Genomic DNA, 19,249 nt, shown 5'->3' on the forward strand with positions numbered 1-19,249 from the left:
TGTTGCTTCGATATTTTCAGCTTTCGCTGAACAGGGTTTGATATTAGAAAATTTGAAGTTCTGAAACTTCGATGTTCTAATATAGACCCTCCTCTAGAGTGGAATCTCTTTCAAAGGAATCCGCATCTGGAGAATAATATTCTGTTGGGGGGGGGGGCTATTTGTAAAGAATAGGTGACAGACTCCTCTGAGCAAGAAGAGAGGGCCTCTTCTGCTTCCTAGAGAACAGAGTGAAGGACTGAGACAGCAGAAGTAGGCCTTGGGCTGAGCACTGAAATAGAGGGGGCTGAAGAGGGCGTAGGGCTAACGGCCAAGAAGTCCTGCATCAGAGACTGAGTAAAAGATTGCCAAATCTGGGGGTGCAGAAAAATGTTTAGTTTTTTGTTTTCTTTTAACAGGAGTAGTTTTAGGAGACACTGTAGGCCTTGATTCTGGGGCCTTGGAAAGTAAGGAGACTCTGATTCCTGAGATCCAGAAGGGTGTCCAGTAGAACCTGGTTCCCCCTCGACATTGGGAACAACAGATGTCTGCGACATCTCCGCGGACATGCCAGCCAGGGCCGTAGAAGCAGACGGCTCTAGAAGACGCCCCTCAACCCCTATATTGGCGGTTGACAGGGTGTCCGATGACGGAGAGGCAACGTTGGTAGGCCGTGAAACTTTGGCCTTTTTCTTTGGCAGGTCTATTGGTTTGGCCGATTCCGGACTCATCCTAAGGGCTAGCTTCTTAAGCCTTTGATTTTTCAAAGTACAGGTTAAGGGCAGCCAAATGGCTTCTAAGAGTTTTAGGGACAAAATATTTGCAGACAGCGCAGGATGTATGGTCGTGTTCCCGGCCTAAACAAAACACGCAACGGTCATGGGTGTCCTTCTGCAGAATTTGCTGCCAACATCAGCACTTAATCCTTCTTAGTGGACATTGGCTAATGTAAAAACCAGCAAACCAAGCTCAAGCAAGAAATATAAGAAAGGGTACTTAGCTTTGGACATCTTGATAAAGAGGAGTGATGCGATCGATATGACATTTAACTGTGGCAGAAAAGTTCTGAGTATGTGTGTGTAGATGTCACACTTAAGGTCCCTGGTTTATGGTCCTACGTGCGACATCCCACGCACCAACAGCAACCAGGCTGAAAGCTTTTGTACAGGAGCCGATGTTTGGGTCACCTGAGGCGGAGGATCATGAGAATAGATGGACATCTTGTAAATAAACACTAGATAGTCTAAACTTCATTAGCCATGGCACAAGTTACCTTTAACTTCCGTATTAAGCCTCCTCCCTTAAGCTCCATTCAATTTACAAAATAAAACATTTTAACAACTTAACCAAGCTACCTTGTGCTAAAGCACAATTCTCATGTGTTTTGTCTGGCTAACATTAATACCATGGAAAGACTCCCACAGAAACAGCTTCTTCTACTGAAGCAATACAGTGCAGTCTTTCATTCTTCTATGTACACTTTGGAAATCTCTGAACTAAGACCTTTACACACACTACTCAAGTCTAACACTAAGGAAAGTGACTACCAAGTCCTGAAAGAATCTGAGCTGCATTCCATCAGAATTTTATAATTGCATACACTGCGACTTCTCTCACAGAGCTTTACAGTGGTTAGTATAACAAACACATTCATACTAATTATGCCCAAGCATCCCACAAAATCCAGGGGATGGAGGGAAAGACACCACACAGGCACACAATTTCCTAACACTGAAGCTTCCCAAGTACATTAAAATCATACTGGTCAGCTGCAAAGCATACACTTACAGGTTTGTAGTTTACCCAGACATGGGAACCACACACATTTTAACTAATGTAGGAATCTCCCAACATTTTACTCACTCAATGGCATCCTCAAATAACACAGAGAAACATAGCCAGTTCCAATCTGTCTTCCATTATCTTACCAAAAATATTTTTAAAATAAATGGAAACCATACAGAACTGTTTGCCCAAACTCCCTGTTTAAGAAACCACATGCATTTTCCCTGCAACAGATGAATAGAAACCAAACATGTCCTGTGACCACACTGCAGTACTTAAGAAAAAATATGCCACAGAAAAAGACGGACAACAAACTGCAATTTAACCATAGTCTCTGTCTCTTATCCTCATCATACTAAACGTTAACATTCAGAGACTAATACTTAAACCAAGTCAATTCTCTCTCTGAATTTACAAGAGCATTGTTGGTACCCAACACTAAAGAACAATTTCCTTGAAATAACTACTCATCAAATTGGCTCGAACAGGATGCAACTGTATGGCAAATATAAACATATGAAGGTCAACCTAATGGAATTAAAACATTAAATCTGTTAACACAACACGGACATGGCAAATGGATATAATCTGAACAGTACGATCAATGCCTGAAAATATTACAGTCTTCAACTTTAGAAAATCAATCTCTGCAGTAAAAAAAAAATCTATCTTGAAAATGACCACTGATTAAAGTACTCTGATCTCATCTCTTCCACACAGTGATATTATGCAGCCTCTAGTTCCTCCATACCTAATACCCTAGTCATCACATATCCATGCAGTCAAAATGATCAACTATGTCCACTGCCTCAGGTATACTCGAAAGCAAATTTAGTGCTCTGGAAAGAAATATCTTTAGACGTGCTGGAGACATCAGCTAAAACTGCAAGCTTTTCGGGTAACATTTGTGCATAACACAAAGAAACTGGGCTCACTACGAAATCTGTATACAAAAATCTTTGTCTAAACATTATTTGCTCTCAGATCCTACAAAACTGCTTTTGCCACAGCCAAGTCAAAACATGTTTTGTAAATCTTAACTTAATCCTTACAAAAATATTTTGAGACTGTACAGCTGCAAAATCTTTTTTGCTCAAAGCTGCAGTGAGTTAAGCCTTCTTGCTCTACTGTTTTCCAAACGCCTGCTGAGACTACAAATGATAAGTGCTTATTTTCAACAGTTTTCTGCACTTTCTGATCAACTAAAACAATATTTTCTGCACATCTGTTTAAACTGTGCAACTGTATTTTACTGCATGTTTTTACAGTCTGCTAATCAAATTCCTCTTACAACTGTAATCACTGTTTATCTACTTGTTTTGTTCATTTTACTTGTTTGCTGCACTTGAAAAACACTAGCACAGCTTAGGTTCAGGTTTCACTGCATCTAGTAGCGTTTGTGACCTTTGGAGCTTGTAAAATAGTTAATCTTTTGTCTGGAGAGGACCCCCTGTGCCCTTGTGGCAAGGAAGGTACAGTCTGGACTGATCTAGCTAGAACTACTGTTGCAAGGAACTGTTTAGTGTGGTTTGATTGGATAATAACTTTGGCTGTTTCCTGTTTTTCTGCTTTAAAAAGCCTATGTTTGAATGATTTGGACCTGTTTTCGCAATGTGCACTACTATGCAGAGGCTGCCAGTTACAGATGCCTGCTCTCTAGCCTCGCAAATATTACCTAAATGAGAGCTCTTTGCGCCTAACCTACTAATGCCTTTCCCTGCTATAATCCCTATTCAACTTTCATAGACCAAGATTTCCTAGGAGCATGAACTGTCTTAGTTTCCCTCCTTTTCTCATACCAGCCTGGTTCACATGGGTCTTCTAAGGCAATGTAGCAACTGCCTCACATACACTGAAAACCTCCTACTTCCTGTACCATTTGTGAGAGATTAATACACCTGCATTATGAATCTGGAATCACAGCTCTTGCATGCAAAAGACAGCAATACAGAGTGGGTTGTCAGCCCACAAACCACAACTCCTACTTATGGCACACAGCATACACACAGACTAATTCTCAAAAAAAAAATATCTAGTTAAACACCAGAGACCTCCAAAACATGTACACACTAAACCAACCATAACACCCAAAACACACAATACACAATGACACAAGCACAAATGTCTCGCCATCAAAGTCCATAAGGCATCCACTCCAAATATCTTGGTCATATGAAACTCTATAGCGAGACACACACGTCCCCCTCTCCAGGATTAACAACTAGAAAGTCAGAGTCCGCTGTCTTTCTGGTGTCAGGATTCGTCAGATCATGCAGGCACTCAAGTCTCTCAACAAGTACGGTTATGATTCGGTCACAGTACATGTTGGTGTGAACGACATGAGGCGATCTCTATGTACTACACGAAAAGAGACTTGACTGAGCCCTCTATGTGGCGCAGGTATCCCCCTGGCATTGAGAAGCATATTACTCTCGCCTAGAATGATACAGCAACATAAACAGATAATCATAGACTTCAATAACTGGCTTAGTTTCTGGTGTCATTTTAAGGGGATCCAGTTTCTGTCAGCCTGAGAAGGCATGATCAATAGACCTGGATGCTTTGCCAGAGATGGTGGGATTTCAGCAACAGGCAAAAGCTCTTGCCACCCCCACAGTGCCTTTTTTAGGCAATGTCACAAAGACAAAATTTCCCAAAGTAAAAATCTAATGAAAAAAACAATCTCAAGGTTATGCTGCTAAACGCTAGAAGTCTTAGCATGAAAATGCATTCACCGGAAGCAGTACTCACCTTGGAGAAGATGACATCTGTGCAGTCACGGAGACCTGGTACAAGGCTATGGAGAGCACTCCAGCCATACTTAGTTATAACTCCTACCACATGTTCAGATAAATGGAAGGTGTAAAAACTAAAGGAGGTGGTTTAGCAACTTCAATAAAGATAAACATAGCTCCAGATTGGTTAAACACCGACTCCCTGTTCCCTGAAGACACTTCAGGTGCAACTATTAGTAGGACACCTATTCAAGCCATTGCCAGCTACAGATCCTCCTCCATTAATCAAGACACCCACTCTACCTACCTGCATCTACTGGAACCCATCAGCATACATCCAAACACCATGGTTCTCTGTGATTTCAATTACCCATCTACTGACTGCGTAAATTATTCATGCTCAAACTCAGTTGCCCAATGGTTCCTAGAGTTAATTAACTTCAATGCCCTGGACCAGCTGGTGGACACCCCAACTAGGAGCCTCAACAACTTGGATCTGGTGTTTACCAATATGGGGGACCACTGCAGCACCCCTACTGTGAGGCCTACCCTTGTCAAATCTGACCACAAATCAGTGCACCAGACCCCCCCCCCAAAGGAAGCAACTAAACTAAAAAAACTTCTCCAAAGCAGATTATATCCTTCTAAGGGATGGTATAAATACAGCTTCACTGCACCTCCCCCCTCAGATGGAACGGACAACTATGCAGAGTCCTACACCAATGCTTTTTACAAACACCTGTATAACTGCACTGATGCAGCCGTACCTGAAAGGACTACAACAAGCTCTTCAAGGAAGAGCAAACCTGCCTGGTGGACAACTGCATTAACAAGCTTTACAATAAGAGGAATAAACTGTTGTCCAAAAGTAAGAGGGAGCATGCCCTAAAACTGGAAACTCTCCCTCCTCATCTTAAACAAGCAAACAAGACTTCTCGTTAATTCCTCCAAACCAAACTACAAATCCAAATTAGCGTCCTAAGCACAACCCATAAGGCGTCTTTTTATTACATTTGTAGCCAAAAAGGTAGGACCCAGATTTGTGCCAAACTGGTAGCTAATGATACCACATACACTGAGCCTGTGAACATGGCAAACCCGTTGGCCAACAGGTTCGGTGAAAACCTCACTCCCCTGTCCCCACCACACATATCCCATGATATTCCTTCCACCTGTCCCCTGCTTTGTATCTCTAGATAGCAGGTCATAAATGTCTTAAGGCCAAAAACACAGCATCTATAGGACCTGATAACATCCCAGGCTGTATCCTACATGGGCTCCAACATGAATTAGCAACACCATTGGGTACTCTATTCAATGAAAGCACTGGATTTGTTCCAGCTGAATGGAAAATGGCCACCGTTACCATCTTGCACAAAGGTGGTGCTTCCACCTACGCCAGGAACTGTAGACCTATTAGCCTGACTAGCCTTACCTGCAAGGCCATGGAGTAAATCATCATGAACCTTGTCAACAAAGGTATAGGTAATCTCCAAATACCTGACCCTACTCAGTTTGGATTTGTCAAAGGGAGACCATCCCTGTTAAACCTAGGGGACTTCTTTGAGACAGTCACCAGAGCCCTGGATGAGGGGAAAACTGTGCATACAGCCTACCTGGACTTGGCCAAGGCTTTTGACACTACTCCCCACTCAGGCATACTTGACAAACTCACCCAGCTAGATATCAACCCATGTATCGTTAAGTGGGTTGCTAACTAGCTCACCAATAGAACCCATACAGTCAGAAAAGGGGAATCCAGAATCCATCTTCAACAGCAGACCCGTAACCAGTGGTGTTTCACTCGGATCTGTCCTGGGACCTCTAGTGCTCAGTATATGTTTGTCCAGAGTACAAACAAAAACCAAAGGTCTGTGGCTAACAAAGTTTGCCGACTACTACAAACTGGGAGCAGTCAAATTCCCCAAATGATGATAACATCCTACAAGTGGGCCTTATGCAAACACGACTGGGGACAAAGTCATCACCTTAAACTCAGTGCAAAAAAAAATTATCATCATCCCTTTCAGTAAGAGTGATGTTTCAGCTAACTACCACATCAAAAGAAACACCCTAAGTACGCACTCAGTGGTGAGAGACCTGGGCGCACAGGTTGATGGCAACCTTAACTTTCATCACTATGTCTCCACAGTGGTAAGATGGGCATTCTGTATTGCTCATCTTATAGTAATGGCACTGGCTCCAGAAAAAAAGTTATAACAACGTCCCTGTACTCTTCCCTTCATCAGGCCAATAACAGAGTACAATGCCACTTTTGGTATGTACTTTTTAAGGCACCTGCAGCAATTGGAGAGACCACAAAAGTTCCTCACAAGGAGAATTCAAGGTCTTCAGCATCTGTCCTATCTGGATCGGCTGAAATCACTGTCATTTTCCTTCGTTTCACACAGACTACTCAGAGGCGATCTCTGCCTTATATACAAGGCAATCTGACTGCTTTATTGGAAAAGCTGTACATCCGCAAGTCCAATGGATCATGGGTTACGTGCTCTAAAGACCTTAACCTGGTATGTGACATTAATAGAACCTGTTAGGAGGTACAGATTTGTCTTCCAGAGGTTACCACACCTGTGGAACAGACTTCCAAATTCATGTCAAGCAAAGCACCTCTTTGGCCTTCAAGCGCAATCTGGACAATTGGATGGGTAACTAAATTCATCCTGGGGGTTCATCCTGTCTCTCTCTTGGACAGGGGCATTACATGCAGACTGTGGAAACAAGGGCAGAACTTGGCTAGGCTTGCAAGGGCCCTATGGCCATTAGCTTACTAACATCCTATGATGTGACCCAAAGAGTTTTTTCCAAGTCAATACGGTCTCCCAGACAGCCTGGGAAGTAAAGAACATACCTCTTAAATACATAACACAATCTGGCCACTTCAATTTCTCTCTAACTTCAAACAAATATACAACCTTTCTTTGAGCTTTATCTTTTCATTCAACTAATCTGAAGTAAACATTTCTAGTCTCACTAGCAAGTCACTAAAGTGTTCCTTCACCATCTCATTTGTCTGCTTAGCTATGGCAAATGGCTAATCAAAGCCTCATCTTGGAATCTATATTACCTACTGTTCAACTCGGCTGTAAAGCTCGACAACCTCTTCAGTAAACTCAGTGTTCAGTCAAAATAATCTCCAAATAGACTTCTATTGTACTCAAACAGTGACATAAAACATTCTGCAGTATTTAAGGATTCTATGCTCAACTACAATGCAGGAGAGGAAGCATTTCAAAAAATAACCGTTTTATGAGCTATTAATCACTATACCATAATTTAACAGTTTACTGTACTACAATGAACACTAAAACGCCACCTTACTTTGTGAAGCACCACTACAGTACCAGTGTTTAGAAGAACAGTGCTGTATGCTACCACAATTTGTGTCTTGACCCAAGTTTTATATGAAAAATGGTGTGCTAAGGATAAGTCCACTTAGCTGGTTAACAAACATTAAATATGTATCTTTCAATACCACCTTCAAGACATAATGGCATTTATGAAACAAACCAATTTTTGGTCAAAGGAGAGTAAAATGAGTAATAACCTTAAGGAGAATAAATAATCAAAAACAGAAAACTTAAGCAATAAATATCTTCAACACTGAGCTGCATTTTAGAGAAGCTTTGACCTAATGTAGATGTAGCAAAAATACTCCCCAATTTACTTGCATCACAATTTTACTTGGTACTGCATACACTGCTCAGGAAAAACAGACTCCAATTAAAAATTACAGGAAAGCTTTGAGCCAAGGGTACAGTCTTGTGGCTAGAGGACTACAGGACAAAAAACACTTGATTTGTACTTCACAGACCGTGTGTCATAAACACACTACTAATCTGAATCAGTGTGGTGGGGGAAAAGGCAGAAGAGATCAGCAACATGTTAAGATGCATAGCTACGGAACTGATGCGGATTTTATTTCCCCAATGACAGAACTGATAAAGCCATTCACTTAAAGAATTATACTTATTTCTGGTAGATGTACAAAGAGACAAGAATGGCAGTGTGTGTAACAGGGTTATCAATATGAAAATGGGAGCAGAGGACTGAAGAGCACTGGAGAGTGTGCTTGGTAGGTACATAATGTAAGAGAGGAGTACTATGACACAATGTCAATGGGATGAAGATTAAGGACTAATGGGGAGGCACAAGCAACAAGATAGATTATGCTACAAGATAAACGTTACGAAAATAAACTCTGGGAAAGGCTGTAGAGTCCCTGGTAAATACTAGATGATATGAAAAACCAAGACAAAGGCTATTTTATGATATCCAAGACATAGAACAGGCAAGATACAGCTTACACGTTCAAAAGATCCTACCATAAAAGTTGTCTACTGGCATCTTTATTCCAATACTCAAAACAAGGGAGAGAGGAGAACATTTTGCTTAGCATTGTAAAGTTCAAACATGTAGATGAAGAGAGAACTACAGCATTTTGATCCCCAATATTCATTAATATATCTTAATGACATCTCATATGTTTTTCTTACCATTAACTCTTCGGTGCCAAGTTTTATATGCTCCATCACAACATGCTGTCGTTCAGCCAATGTGCCCTAAGAAAATTTGGAAAATTATTCATGCTACATACTCCAAACAGCAGTTCAAGTCAGGCAAATTACTTAAACAGTAGCAAAATGTAAGCAGAAGTTATACCACTGCACATTAAAACGTTTGACCTTGGAAATATGGTACCCGTTTCGACTTTAGAACAGTCAGCTCCTGCCATGTTAACCACATGGTTTTTTTTTTCTAATCTTTCCTTGGAACCACTTCCAGTCTGGTGCAACACAACTCTGTTATAACACATTTTACTAAATGACACTACAGTCAAAAATGGCTGCTGTATTTGTAACAATTTTTGTATCAAGGTACAGGCCTCACAGAAGTATAAAGATGACACACAAAAAAGACCCTACAAGGCTAGAATACTGCAGTTTATGCCTTAAGCACTGAAGGCTGCATCGAAGTACAACAATCATTTAAGCAAAATCATCATAACAGATATCGGAATATAAAGATCACTGCAATAATACCATCCACCATAAAATGTGTGAATTAGCAGCAGGAGGATGTCCTTTCACCTGCCCAATTTGAGATTTCTTGAAATCATAAGAGTGGACTTAGTCTCCTTATGACGACAGTATTAGAAATATGCCTGGAAAAAAAGCCCAAATTACATTTTTTTTTTTTTTTTTTAAAGTGAGGAGGTGGTCACCAACACATATGCCTGTCCTGCAGGGATAAAAGGATACACTTAACTAGACTTGGGTGATATGACCCTCAAACAAAGGGGAAAACACAGGATAACACTTAGAAAGATTACACTAAATTGCACATCTACTTTCAAACTCTAGCACAAAATAAACAGTAAGATGCATGGCTGTTGGTGAATAGAAATCTATACTGTAGTTGTGATCCTTAGACCTCAAATACATACTGGTGTGTTAAGTATGCTCGCGCAAGTATACTACCTGTGTTCATCAAAGATCATAGCTACAGTGTCATTCATAATGTCAGTACAGTAATAAAGCAGTAAACAACTCAGTCACAGACACAGGGCAGAGGAACCTTCATCCCCTGGCAAGAATGAAGTGGGAAACGGTGATCTGCTTTGCTTCTGGTCTGTGTTTATGGACACAAGTCAATTCTTATTTATTTGGACAATATATACTTACTTATATTGTTATATATGTGGACAGTGCAGTGGTGCAGCGGTAGCAATGTCGCCTCTCAGCAAGAGGTTCTCCAGTTTGATTCTTGGCTGTGGTGCCTTTTGTGCGGAGTCTGCATGTCCTCCCTGAGTTCGTGTGGGTTTCCTCCCATGCTGTAAAGACATACGTCTTGTTTCTCCCCAGACCTCCACTGAAAACTGGCTTTGTTCGAAGTCAGACTTTCTGGTACACAAATGTTAAATAAATAAAATTAATATATTCCAAGTGCAACATTTATTATGTCCATAGCCAGTATTTAACTCACTCAGGTGCAGTATTACACAAATAACTGAGGCATTTCAATCTGTACTGTGTTTTGTTTTACTTTAAATAAGGTAGTTAATTCAACCCAGGGGAGGGTATTCTTTTTGTGTAAGAGTGTTGGTAAATGTCTCTGTTCTTCCTTGCATGTTTTGGAAGTAATACTACATGTTAGTTATGTTTATTCCCCTATTTGCATGTGTTGTTTCACTTTCCTTTGTAATTTCAAGAACTGAGCTGATGCACAAAATTTCATTTAGGCTACGCGTGTGCATTTCTAAATTACAAAGTTCACTTTGACTACAGCTTACAATGCCTGAAAAACATGAGGCTGGAATCATAAGTAGCTGCTTCACACATGCTTTGTGCCAAACTGTTTATGGGGGGGGGGGGGGGGGGGGCAGCTGTGGTAGAGTGAACTTTAACCTGCTGCTGCATTTTCACCAAGGAAATCATAAAACAGGCAATACAGTGAACCAGCTATGAGTTTGCTTGTACACTGGCCTACTTCCCTGATACACAAGAAAGAAAAGTTGTGTAAAATCTTACCATAACCATAGATGTCCTCTTCCATGTTGCAGTATTCTGCATAAGGGTTTACCCTTCAGTCTCGCGTACGTATGGCCAGTATCCAAAAGATTTTAGTCCCTCTGTGGTGCATCAGACGTGGATGAGATTTTGTGGGCCATAAAGGTGACATCGGCATGCACCAACCTGCAGAACAGTAGCCCCAGTCGTAGCCAGTCCTGTAAATGCAAAGCCATATCACTGCCATCCAGAAAAGGAAGTTATTAGCTGACAAGAGGGGAAGGAGGGTGGGAAGGAATACTGTAACATGGAAGAGAACAGCTATGGTTATGGTAAGATTTTACACAACTTTTCTATGTCTTTCTATTCCCATGTTGCAGTATTCTGCATATTGGGTGAGTTCCAAAGCTCACTGAGGATGGGGTGATGGTCTAGAGGCAGATTCAAGGAGCCCATGAAGGAGAGCCCTGGCGAACCCTGCTCTGGATCTGGAGATAAGGTCAAGCTTGTAGTGCTTGGTGAAGGTTTGGACTGAGAACCCAGTAGCAGCTTCAGGATAGAAGAGGTATCCAAACCCTTGAAAAAGGCTCCTGAAGAAGCCATTGCTCTTGTGGAATGCGCTTTAACTGTTCCCTGCAGGAACTTACCATAGAACTGGTAGCAGAAGATAATGGCTTTGGAGATCCAATCAGAAACAGTCTGCTTGGTAACTGCCTTCCCCAGAGCTCTGGGGTGAAAGGACACAAAGAGCTGGTCAGTCTGTCTGATAGGCTTGGTGTTGTGCAGGTAGAATTTTATCTGCCTGTGAACATTCAGGAAATGCAGCACCCTCTCATTGTCTCCTTGGGGGTTTGGGAAAAAAACCGGGTAGCTGTATGGCCTGATTAAAGGGACATGTCGTTGATTACCTTGGGCATGAAGGACGGATTTGTCCCAAGGGTAACCCTATCCTTGTGTAAAACTAGAGAGAGAGGGGTAGTCATAAGGGCTTGGAGTTCGGACACTCTCCTAGCTGAGGTTAGAGCCACTAAAAGAACAGTTTTCCAAGTACAGTGCTTTAAAGAGGCTTTACTTGCTGGCTCAAAGGGAGCAGTAGCTCATACAAACAGGACAGCACTAGAAGGGGGTCAATGAGAAGTGGATACAGCTGTCCTTTATGACACCAAATAGTGAATCATTTCCACTTGGAGAGAGATGATTTTCTAGTATTTGGTTTCCTGGCCTCCTGCAGGACACGGAGGACATCCTCATTGTAAAGGTGTCTAAATGGGATCAGAATCCTATCACCTACCGAGTAAGGTGCAGTATCTGCCACTGTGGAAGGATTAGTGACCCCTCAGCGCTTGTGCAAGGAGGTCCACTCTGGGGGGGGGGGGGGGGGTAACTGTCCTTGGACAAATGTAGCAGTAAGGGGAAAGTACAGTTTTGTACCTACCATAAATGTAGATGTTCAAGTGCGCATACAGCTGCAGTCATCACACTTAGGTTATCCTGCCGTCAGGCGGGTCCTCGGTCGGCCGAATTCCAAAGTCTAGGTCCGGCGTCGGTTGTCGTCGCTTGTTCCCTGACGTCAGTGTGGCAGGGGAATAAAAGAGGCAGCTGAAGCCATTTTCTTCAGTTTTTCTTGCCCCAGATGTCAGGTGCCCCCAGAAAGGAAGGCAAAACATGATGTCATGCAAACATACATAAGTAGGTAAATCAAAACAGTAGTTGCAAGCAAATACACCATAAAGGAATACCCCAAATAGGTTGTATGTAAAGGTGTTTGTCATAGTCCTGTCCTAAGAGGGGATGGAGGGAGGGTAACCTGGACTGCAGCTGTATGCACACTCGAACATCTACATTTATGGTAGGTACAAAACTGTACTATGTTCATCGTGCATACAGCTGCAGTCATCACACTTGGGTAGAATCCCACAGCTAAGTAAGGGTGGCTGGTACTAAATGGAATTAGGAGGGGCTAGAATGCCCTGCAGGACTGCTGTGGCAAAGCCCACTCTAGATTTTGAGTATAGTGGAAGGTGGTAGTGCTTGGAGAAAGTGTGCACTGAACTCCAAGTAGCTGCTCCCAAAATGTTCTTGGTAGGGACCCCCCTGAGGAAAGCTGCTGAGGTAGCTGTAGCCCTGGTGGAGTGGGATCTGATGTATACAGGCACTGATTTTCCATGAAATGAACAACAAAAGCGTATGCAGTGGGCTATCCATTTTGAAATAGTCTGTTTGGAAATGGCCTTTCCTTGAGCACCTGTAGCATAGGACACAAAGAGCTGCTCAGATTTTCTGAATGACTTTGCTCTGTCCAAGTAATAACGCAGTTGCCTGTGAATGTCCAAGGAATGTAGTAGTCTCTCTCCTTTGTTCTGTGGATTTGGATAAAAGGTAGGTAAATGAATAGACTGATTCAAAGCCACATTGGATACTACCTTTGGCATGAGTAGGGTTGGTTCGTAAGGAAACCCTGTCCTGATGGAAAATGATGAATGGTTGCACAGCCATGAGGGCCTGTAGCTCCGAAACCCTGCGTGCTGAAGTAATAGCCAGAAGGAAGGCTGTTTTCCATGACAAGTATTGTAGCTCTGCTGAAGAAGCCGGCTCAAAAGGAGGCAGTGTCAGCTTCTCCAATACGAAGTTGAGGTCCCAAGCTGGAGTTGGTGGTTTCCGTGGGGGTTTTATATTTTTTGCCCCTCTGAGGAACTGCCTTAATAGAGGACGTGAGAATAAAGGAGGATCCGTATTGTATTGTGCTGAAATGGCTGAAGTGTGGTTCTTGATGGAAGAGAAGGAGAGGCCACTGTAACATCTCAGTTAGGTACTGTAAAATCTGAGGTATATTTATTACCCAAGGATTCTGACCCTTTGCTTGATTCCAGGAACAAAAACGTTTCCATTTGGCGGAGTATGTTTTTCTAGTAGAGGGTCTCCTGGCCTCCAAGATGACATCCTGTATCTCCTTGGAGAGGAGAGTTTGTTGGTAAATTAAGGAATTCTCCATGCAGCTAGATTTAGAGCTCTGAGCTGGCTGTGAAGGATCTTGTAGTTGTGCTGGGACAACAGAAGAGGAACTAGAGGAAGGATCCATGGTGGTGAGTGTGACAGGCTCTTTAGGAGAGGATGCCAGTGCTGTCGTGGCCAGTCTAGAGCAATGAGAATCATTTGTGGCCTCTCTGCTCTGGCTTTTAATAGGACTTTGGCCAGTACAGGTAGAGGCGGGAAGGCACAGACTGTCAATGTTGTCCAATTGAAAGAGAGCGCGTCTACTTTCCAGGCCTGTGGATGATAGGCCCTTGAGCAGAATTTTTCCAACTGGCAATTTCTGTGGGTAGCAAATAGATCTATGTCTGGCTGTCCCCATGCCTGAGTTATTTTTGAGAAGACTTGAGGATGCAACTTTCATTCGTGTGGGTCTGTCATATTTCTGCTTAAGTTGTCTGCCAGTGTGTTTTCCTTCCCTGGCAGGAATTGTGCCTGTAGCTGCATTTGTAATTCCAGTGCTGTGTTCCACAGGGTCATGGCTTGCCTGCACAGGGAGTATGAATGCGTTCCCCCCGGTTTGCTTATGTACCACATGACTGTGGTGTCGTCTGTCCTTATTAACAGCTGGCCTGGATGCAGTAGGTCTTTGAAGGTCATAAGAGCATTTTGCACGGCTAGCATCTCCTTTTGGTTGATGTGTAGGTGCATCTCTTTTTGGGACCATTTTCCCTGAATACACTGACCTGCCATGTGTGCTCCCCAGGCGTAGTCTGAGGCGTCTGTTGTGATGATTTGAGTTGATTGTGATAAACAGAAAGGAAGACCTGTGTTTCTTTGGCATGCTTGAGCCCACCAGAAAAATTACTTTTGGAGGCATGGAATGAGTGGTATAATTGTTTCCAACCTGTGGCTGTGCTGAGACCATACGTTTTTTAGGTACCATTGTAGTTTCCTCATATGCAGCTTTGCAAATGGTATTAGTAGGATGCAAGATGCCATGAACCCCAGAGCCTGCAGGATTTTCCTTGCAGTTAGCCTGGTTAAAGTTGCCATTTTGTTGTAGTATTGAGACAGTTGCCCTTGTTTGTCTGGCATGAGGTAGGCCATCTGGGTTGTTGTATTTAAGCTGGCACCCAGCAAAGTTATCTGTTGAGAAGGTATTAGTTTTGATTTCTTTTTGTTCACTGTGTACCCCAGGCAGTTTAACAGTTTTATTACAAACGCCAGATGTTGCAATAGAAGGTCCTTTCTGTCTGCTTGGATCAGGCAGTCGTCCAGATATGGGTAGATTTGGATTCCCCGTTGTCTGCAGAAGGCAATTACTGATGCCAGGCATTTCGTAAACACTCTGGGCACAGTAGATAAGCCAAAGGGCAATGCAGAGAATTGGTAATGGGTTGAACCTGCAAGAAATCTGAGGTACCTTCTGCAATCTTGTCTGATAGGGACATGCAGGTATGCCTCCTTGAGGTCCAACGTTACCAGCCAAGACTCCTTGCCCAGCATGGGAAGAAGTTGCTGTAATGTGAGCATCTTGAATTTTGGTACCTCTAGATATGTGTTTAGAATAGATAGGTCTAAGATGGGTCTCCAGTCTTTGTCCTTCCTTGGTACCAGAAATAGTCTTGAATAAAAACCTTGACCTTGTTCTTTTGCAGATACCTCTTGAATTGCCTTCATAATCCATGAGAGTGGAAATTTGCCTTTGTGCCTCTGCCCATTGATTTTGTGGCAGGTTTGGCATGCCTCTCATTTTTGGAAGGGTGTGAAAGTGGAACCTGTAGCCTCTGTCTATAATATCCAGAATCCATTTGTCCTGTGTAACAATGTGCCAATTTTTTGAAAATAAGGCCAGTTTTCCGCCCAAAGGTGCTGCCATTATATCTTTGTTTGGCAGGCATAGGGGAAGTCATTGCATCTGTTTTCTAAATGACTGTGGTCTATCTTCTCCACCTCTGGGGGCTGGTGTTTGCCACTGTCTAGCTCTGTAAGATCCTTGAGGTTGTCCTCTACCCCTTGGCGTCTGTATCGGCCCCTTTGGGGTCTGTCCGTGGCTGGAAAGGACCAATTTTTTGAAGGCCAGTTTCTGCTGAAGCGTGGAGGCTGCACCTGCAAGAAATCTTTAACTGTTTGCATAGATTTCGCTTTTTCCTCCATTTTCTTTAGTACCTCCTCAGCTTTTACAATCGAACAATACATCTTTTGTAGTGGTGCATCTAATAACTTTGCTTTGACATGATCTGGTAAGGTTTGCTCTTTGAGCCAAGCATGTCTACGTATGACAGACCCCGTGACAGCAGCTCTGCATGAGGCCACTAAAGCATCAAAACCACACTGCAAGGTATGTTTCCCTACTTGTTCTGCTCCATGCAACAAATCCTGCAACTCTTTCAAGTCTGGTTGTTCTGTTTGTGTCATTTTGCCTTTCAGCTGAGATAGCAAGAACTGTTGGTATTTTAACATATGAAATTGACAGTTTAATGCCCTCATGGTTAAAGTGGCTGATGTATACACCTTTTTCCCCCACCTTTCTAATGTTCTAGAATCTCCCTCTGAAGGCAAAGGGTTTTTAGCAGTAGAGGCCTTAATCCCCTTGGGACCCTGTGAAATTGTTTCTGGGTCAGCAGTATGGCTTTTATAAAGGAACTGGTGAGAATTAGGAACCTGGTAATATCTGTCTGGTTTAACAGGGGCTGGAGGTAATGAGTCTGGATTAAGACTGGCTTCTGCGTACACATCATCCAAAATATCTAAGACAGGAGGAATAGCCAGGGGCCTATGCTGGGGAAGTAGTAGAAATTCCCTGAGCCTTTTCTTGGAATCTGAGTAATCTTGGTCTTCCCAGTGGAAGTGCTCTCTCAATGTATGCAGGGTTTCCCCAAAAGAGTAGTCCTCGGGGGGGGGGGGGGGGGAATAGACTCCTCAGCATCAGAATCTTCAAATGGGGAATAGGTGTAATCCTGGTCCTCAGAATGGTCTGAAGTAATAGAAGCCTGGTCTGAGGAAGGGTAGTCCTCCTCCAACCTGGGTCTTTTGTCTGAGGGGGGTTGAGAACCCCTGATGAGAGTAATCAAATCCTCAGCCATTTTAAGCATCTGTTTTTTAGGCATGGGGCCTTGAGAGGGGGTCTGAGGACCTTGTTTTTTAACTTTCATTGCAGCTTTAGGCTTAGAGAATGATTTCATAGGAGAGGTGGTAGGCCTGAAAACGCCTTCAGAAATGGCAGGCCTCGCTAAAATTTCGGTTTCCCCGCCAAGAGTGGCGTCGGTATCTGCAGTGGGAATGGAGACCGAGGATCCTGCGACCTCTGGTACTGAAGTCGCTGGTAAAATAGTTTCATCGGTAGTCAGGGGCTGCGTAGGCGCCTCGCTGAGAACCGTAGAACTGGTAGTCGGCCTAAGCGTGATCTCAGTACTCAATGCAGGCCTCGGATGCCTATCTTTATCCTTTCATCTTTTGCCTAAAACTGGCATTGGTGTATCCGACGACATGATATAATTATATTTTTTGCCAAAATAATGAAGGGCAAACTCCGCCCGGCGCTTAATAGTGCGCTTGTTAAACCTAGCACAAAAACGGCAGGCCGAGATGTCGTAGTCTGGCCCTAAGCAAGGTATACAGTAAGAGTGAAAATCCTTATGCGGTATTTGCTTCCCACAAGAAATGCAATTATTAACTTTGTCTGACATCGGTCTGAGGCAAGAAAAGTTTCCCCAACGGGGTACTTAGCTTTAAAGAAGACTTCGGCTGAAATACTGTTCGTAAATCTCAGGAGCTGGCCGACCGGCACTTGTGAGCTGCTTCTGCTTCGGGCACCGCGCGGCAAGAAAGACTGAAGAAAATGGCGTCGGCTGCCTCTTTTATACCCCTGCCGCACTGACGTCAGGGAAGAAGCGGCGACAACCGACGCCGGACCTAGACTTTGGAATTCGGCCGACCGAGGACCCACCTGACGGCAGGATAACCCAAGTGTGATGACTGCAGCTGTATGCACGATGAACATCCAGTGCTTTCTGGGCCATTAGGGAGTCACCAACAAGATTTTCGGGTTGTCCTGCTGAATTTTTAAGCAGGACCTTTTGAATGGGTGGGAAGGGGGAATGCAAACAGATATTTCCACTTCTATGAAACTGAAAAGGCATCTGTTGCCAGTGCCTGTGGTTCGAGTGTCCTGGTGCAAAAGCCAGGAAGTTGCCCATTGATGGTGGAGGCAAATGGGTCTACTTGAGGTATACCACACCTGTGGACCAGATCCAGGAAGACATATTTGTGCAGCACCCATTTGTGGTTGTTTGTGCTGCTTCTGCTCAAATTATCTGCATGTTTGTTGTGCAGGGAGGGAATGTAGGTCGCCTGCAGGGAGATTCCTTGTGCGGTAGCCAATTCCCACACCAAAAGTGCTATCCTGTAGAGCAGGTAGGACTTGGTCCCTCCCTGCTTGTTGACATACCATAGTACAGCCATGTTGTGTGTGTATATGAGAAGAGTCCCCTGTTGAAAGAAAGGTTGAAATGCCTGGAGGGGTAGAAGAATTGCCCTTATCTCTCTGGCATTGATGTGTTCTGATTTGAGGTGATTTGGCCTCAGGCCCTGCACCTGTCGGTGTCTCCAAGGGTGGTTCCCCATCCCAGGTCTGAGGCGTCTGTGTGCATGACCTGAGTGGGCCATGGTGGCAGGAGTGGGAGGCCTGGGTTGCGCTGTACCTGATCCAACCACCATAGTATTCCCTTTTTTAGGCAGGGTAGAAGGTGCACAATGTCCCCCAGAGGCTGGTTGTGTTGCTTCCAGATTGCGTGGAGGCACCACTGCAGCTTCCTCATGTGTTGTCTTGCTAAAGGAAGCATGGCTGTTGTGGATGCCATGTAGCCCAGAAGCTTGAGGTACTGCCTTGCAGTAAACTCTGTAGAACTAAGTACCAGGAGGAGATGTTCTGTCAAGGAGCTCACTTTTGGAAGTGGTAGGTATTCCTCCATGAGATCTGAGCGCATTCTGTGCCCTAGGAACTCAATGTCCTGTGTTGGTTGACTATAGGATTTTGGCAGGTTTATCTGAAAAATCAGAGACTGTAGTAGGGTCACAACAAAGTGGATGTGCCCTTGCAGTATTTCTTGGCTGGCAGCAGGGATCAACATGTCGTCCAGGTAAGGGAATATCTGTATTCGCTTTGCCCTGCAGTAAGCCACCACCGGTGCCAAGCATTTGGTAAAGACTATGGGTGCAGTGGAAAGCCCAAAGGGCAAGGCAGAGAAT

At 43.6% G+C, this 19,249-nt stretch overlaps 1 protein-coding gene across 2 annotated transcripts in view; it reads right to left on the reverse strand.

Annotated features, from left to right (window-relative positions):
* The window catches only part of LOC122809322 (RNA-binding protein 10-like), a 1,914,178-nt gene that overhangs the window by 253,218 nt on the left and 1,641,711 nt on the right, over positions 1-19,249 (reverse strand). For both annotated transcript variants that reach the window (XM_044080723.1, XM_044080722.1), the window contains exon 20: positions 9,014-9,079. In XM_044080723.1, coding sequence (XP_043936658.1) covers positions 9,014-9,079 — 66 coding nt within the window. The remainder of the gene's footprint in view (positions 1-9,013; positions 9,080-19,249) is intronic.

Source organism: Protopterus annectens, chromosome 8.part0 (genome assembly GCF_019279795.1).
Source record: "Protopterus annectens isolate FY-2018-M chromosome 8.part0, PAN1.0, whole genome shotgun sequence".
In the NCBI taxonomy this organism is placed as follows: domain Eukaryota; kingdom Metazoa; phylum Chordata; order Ceratodontiformes; family Protopteridae; genus Protopterus; species Protopterus annectens.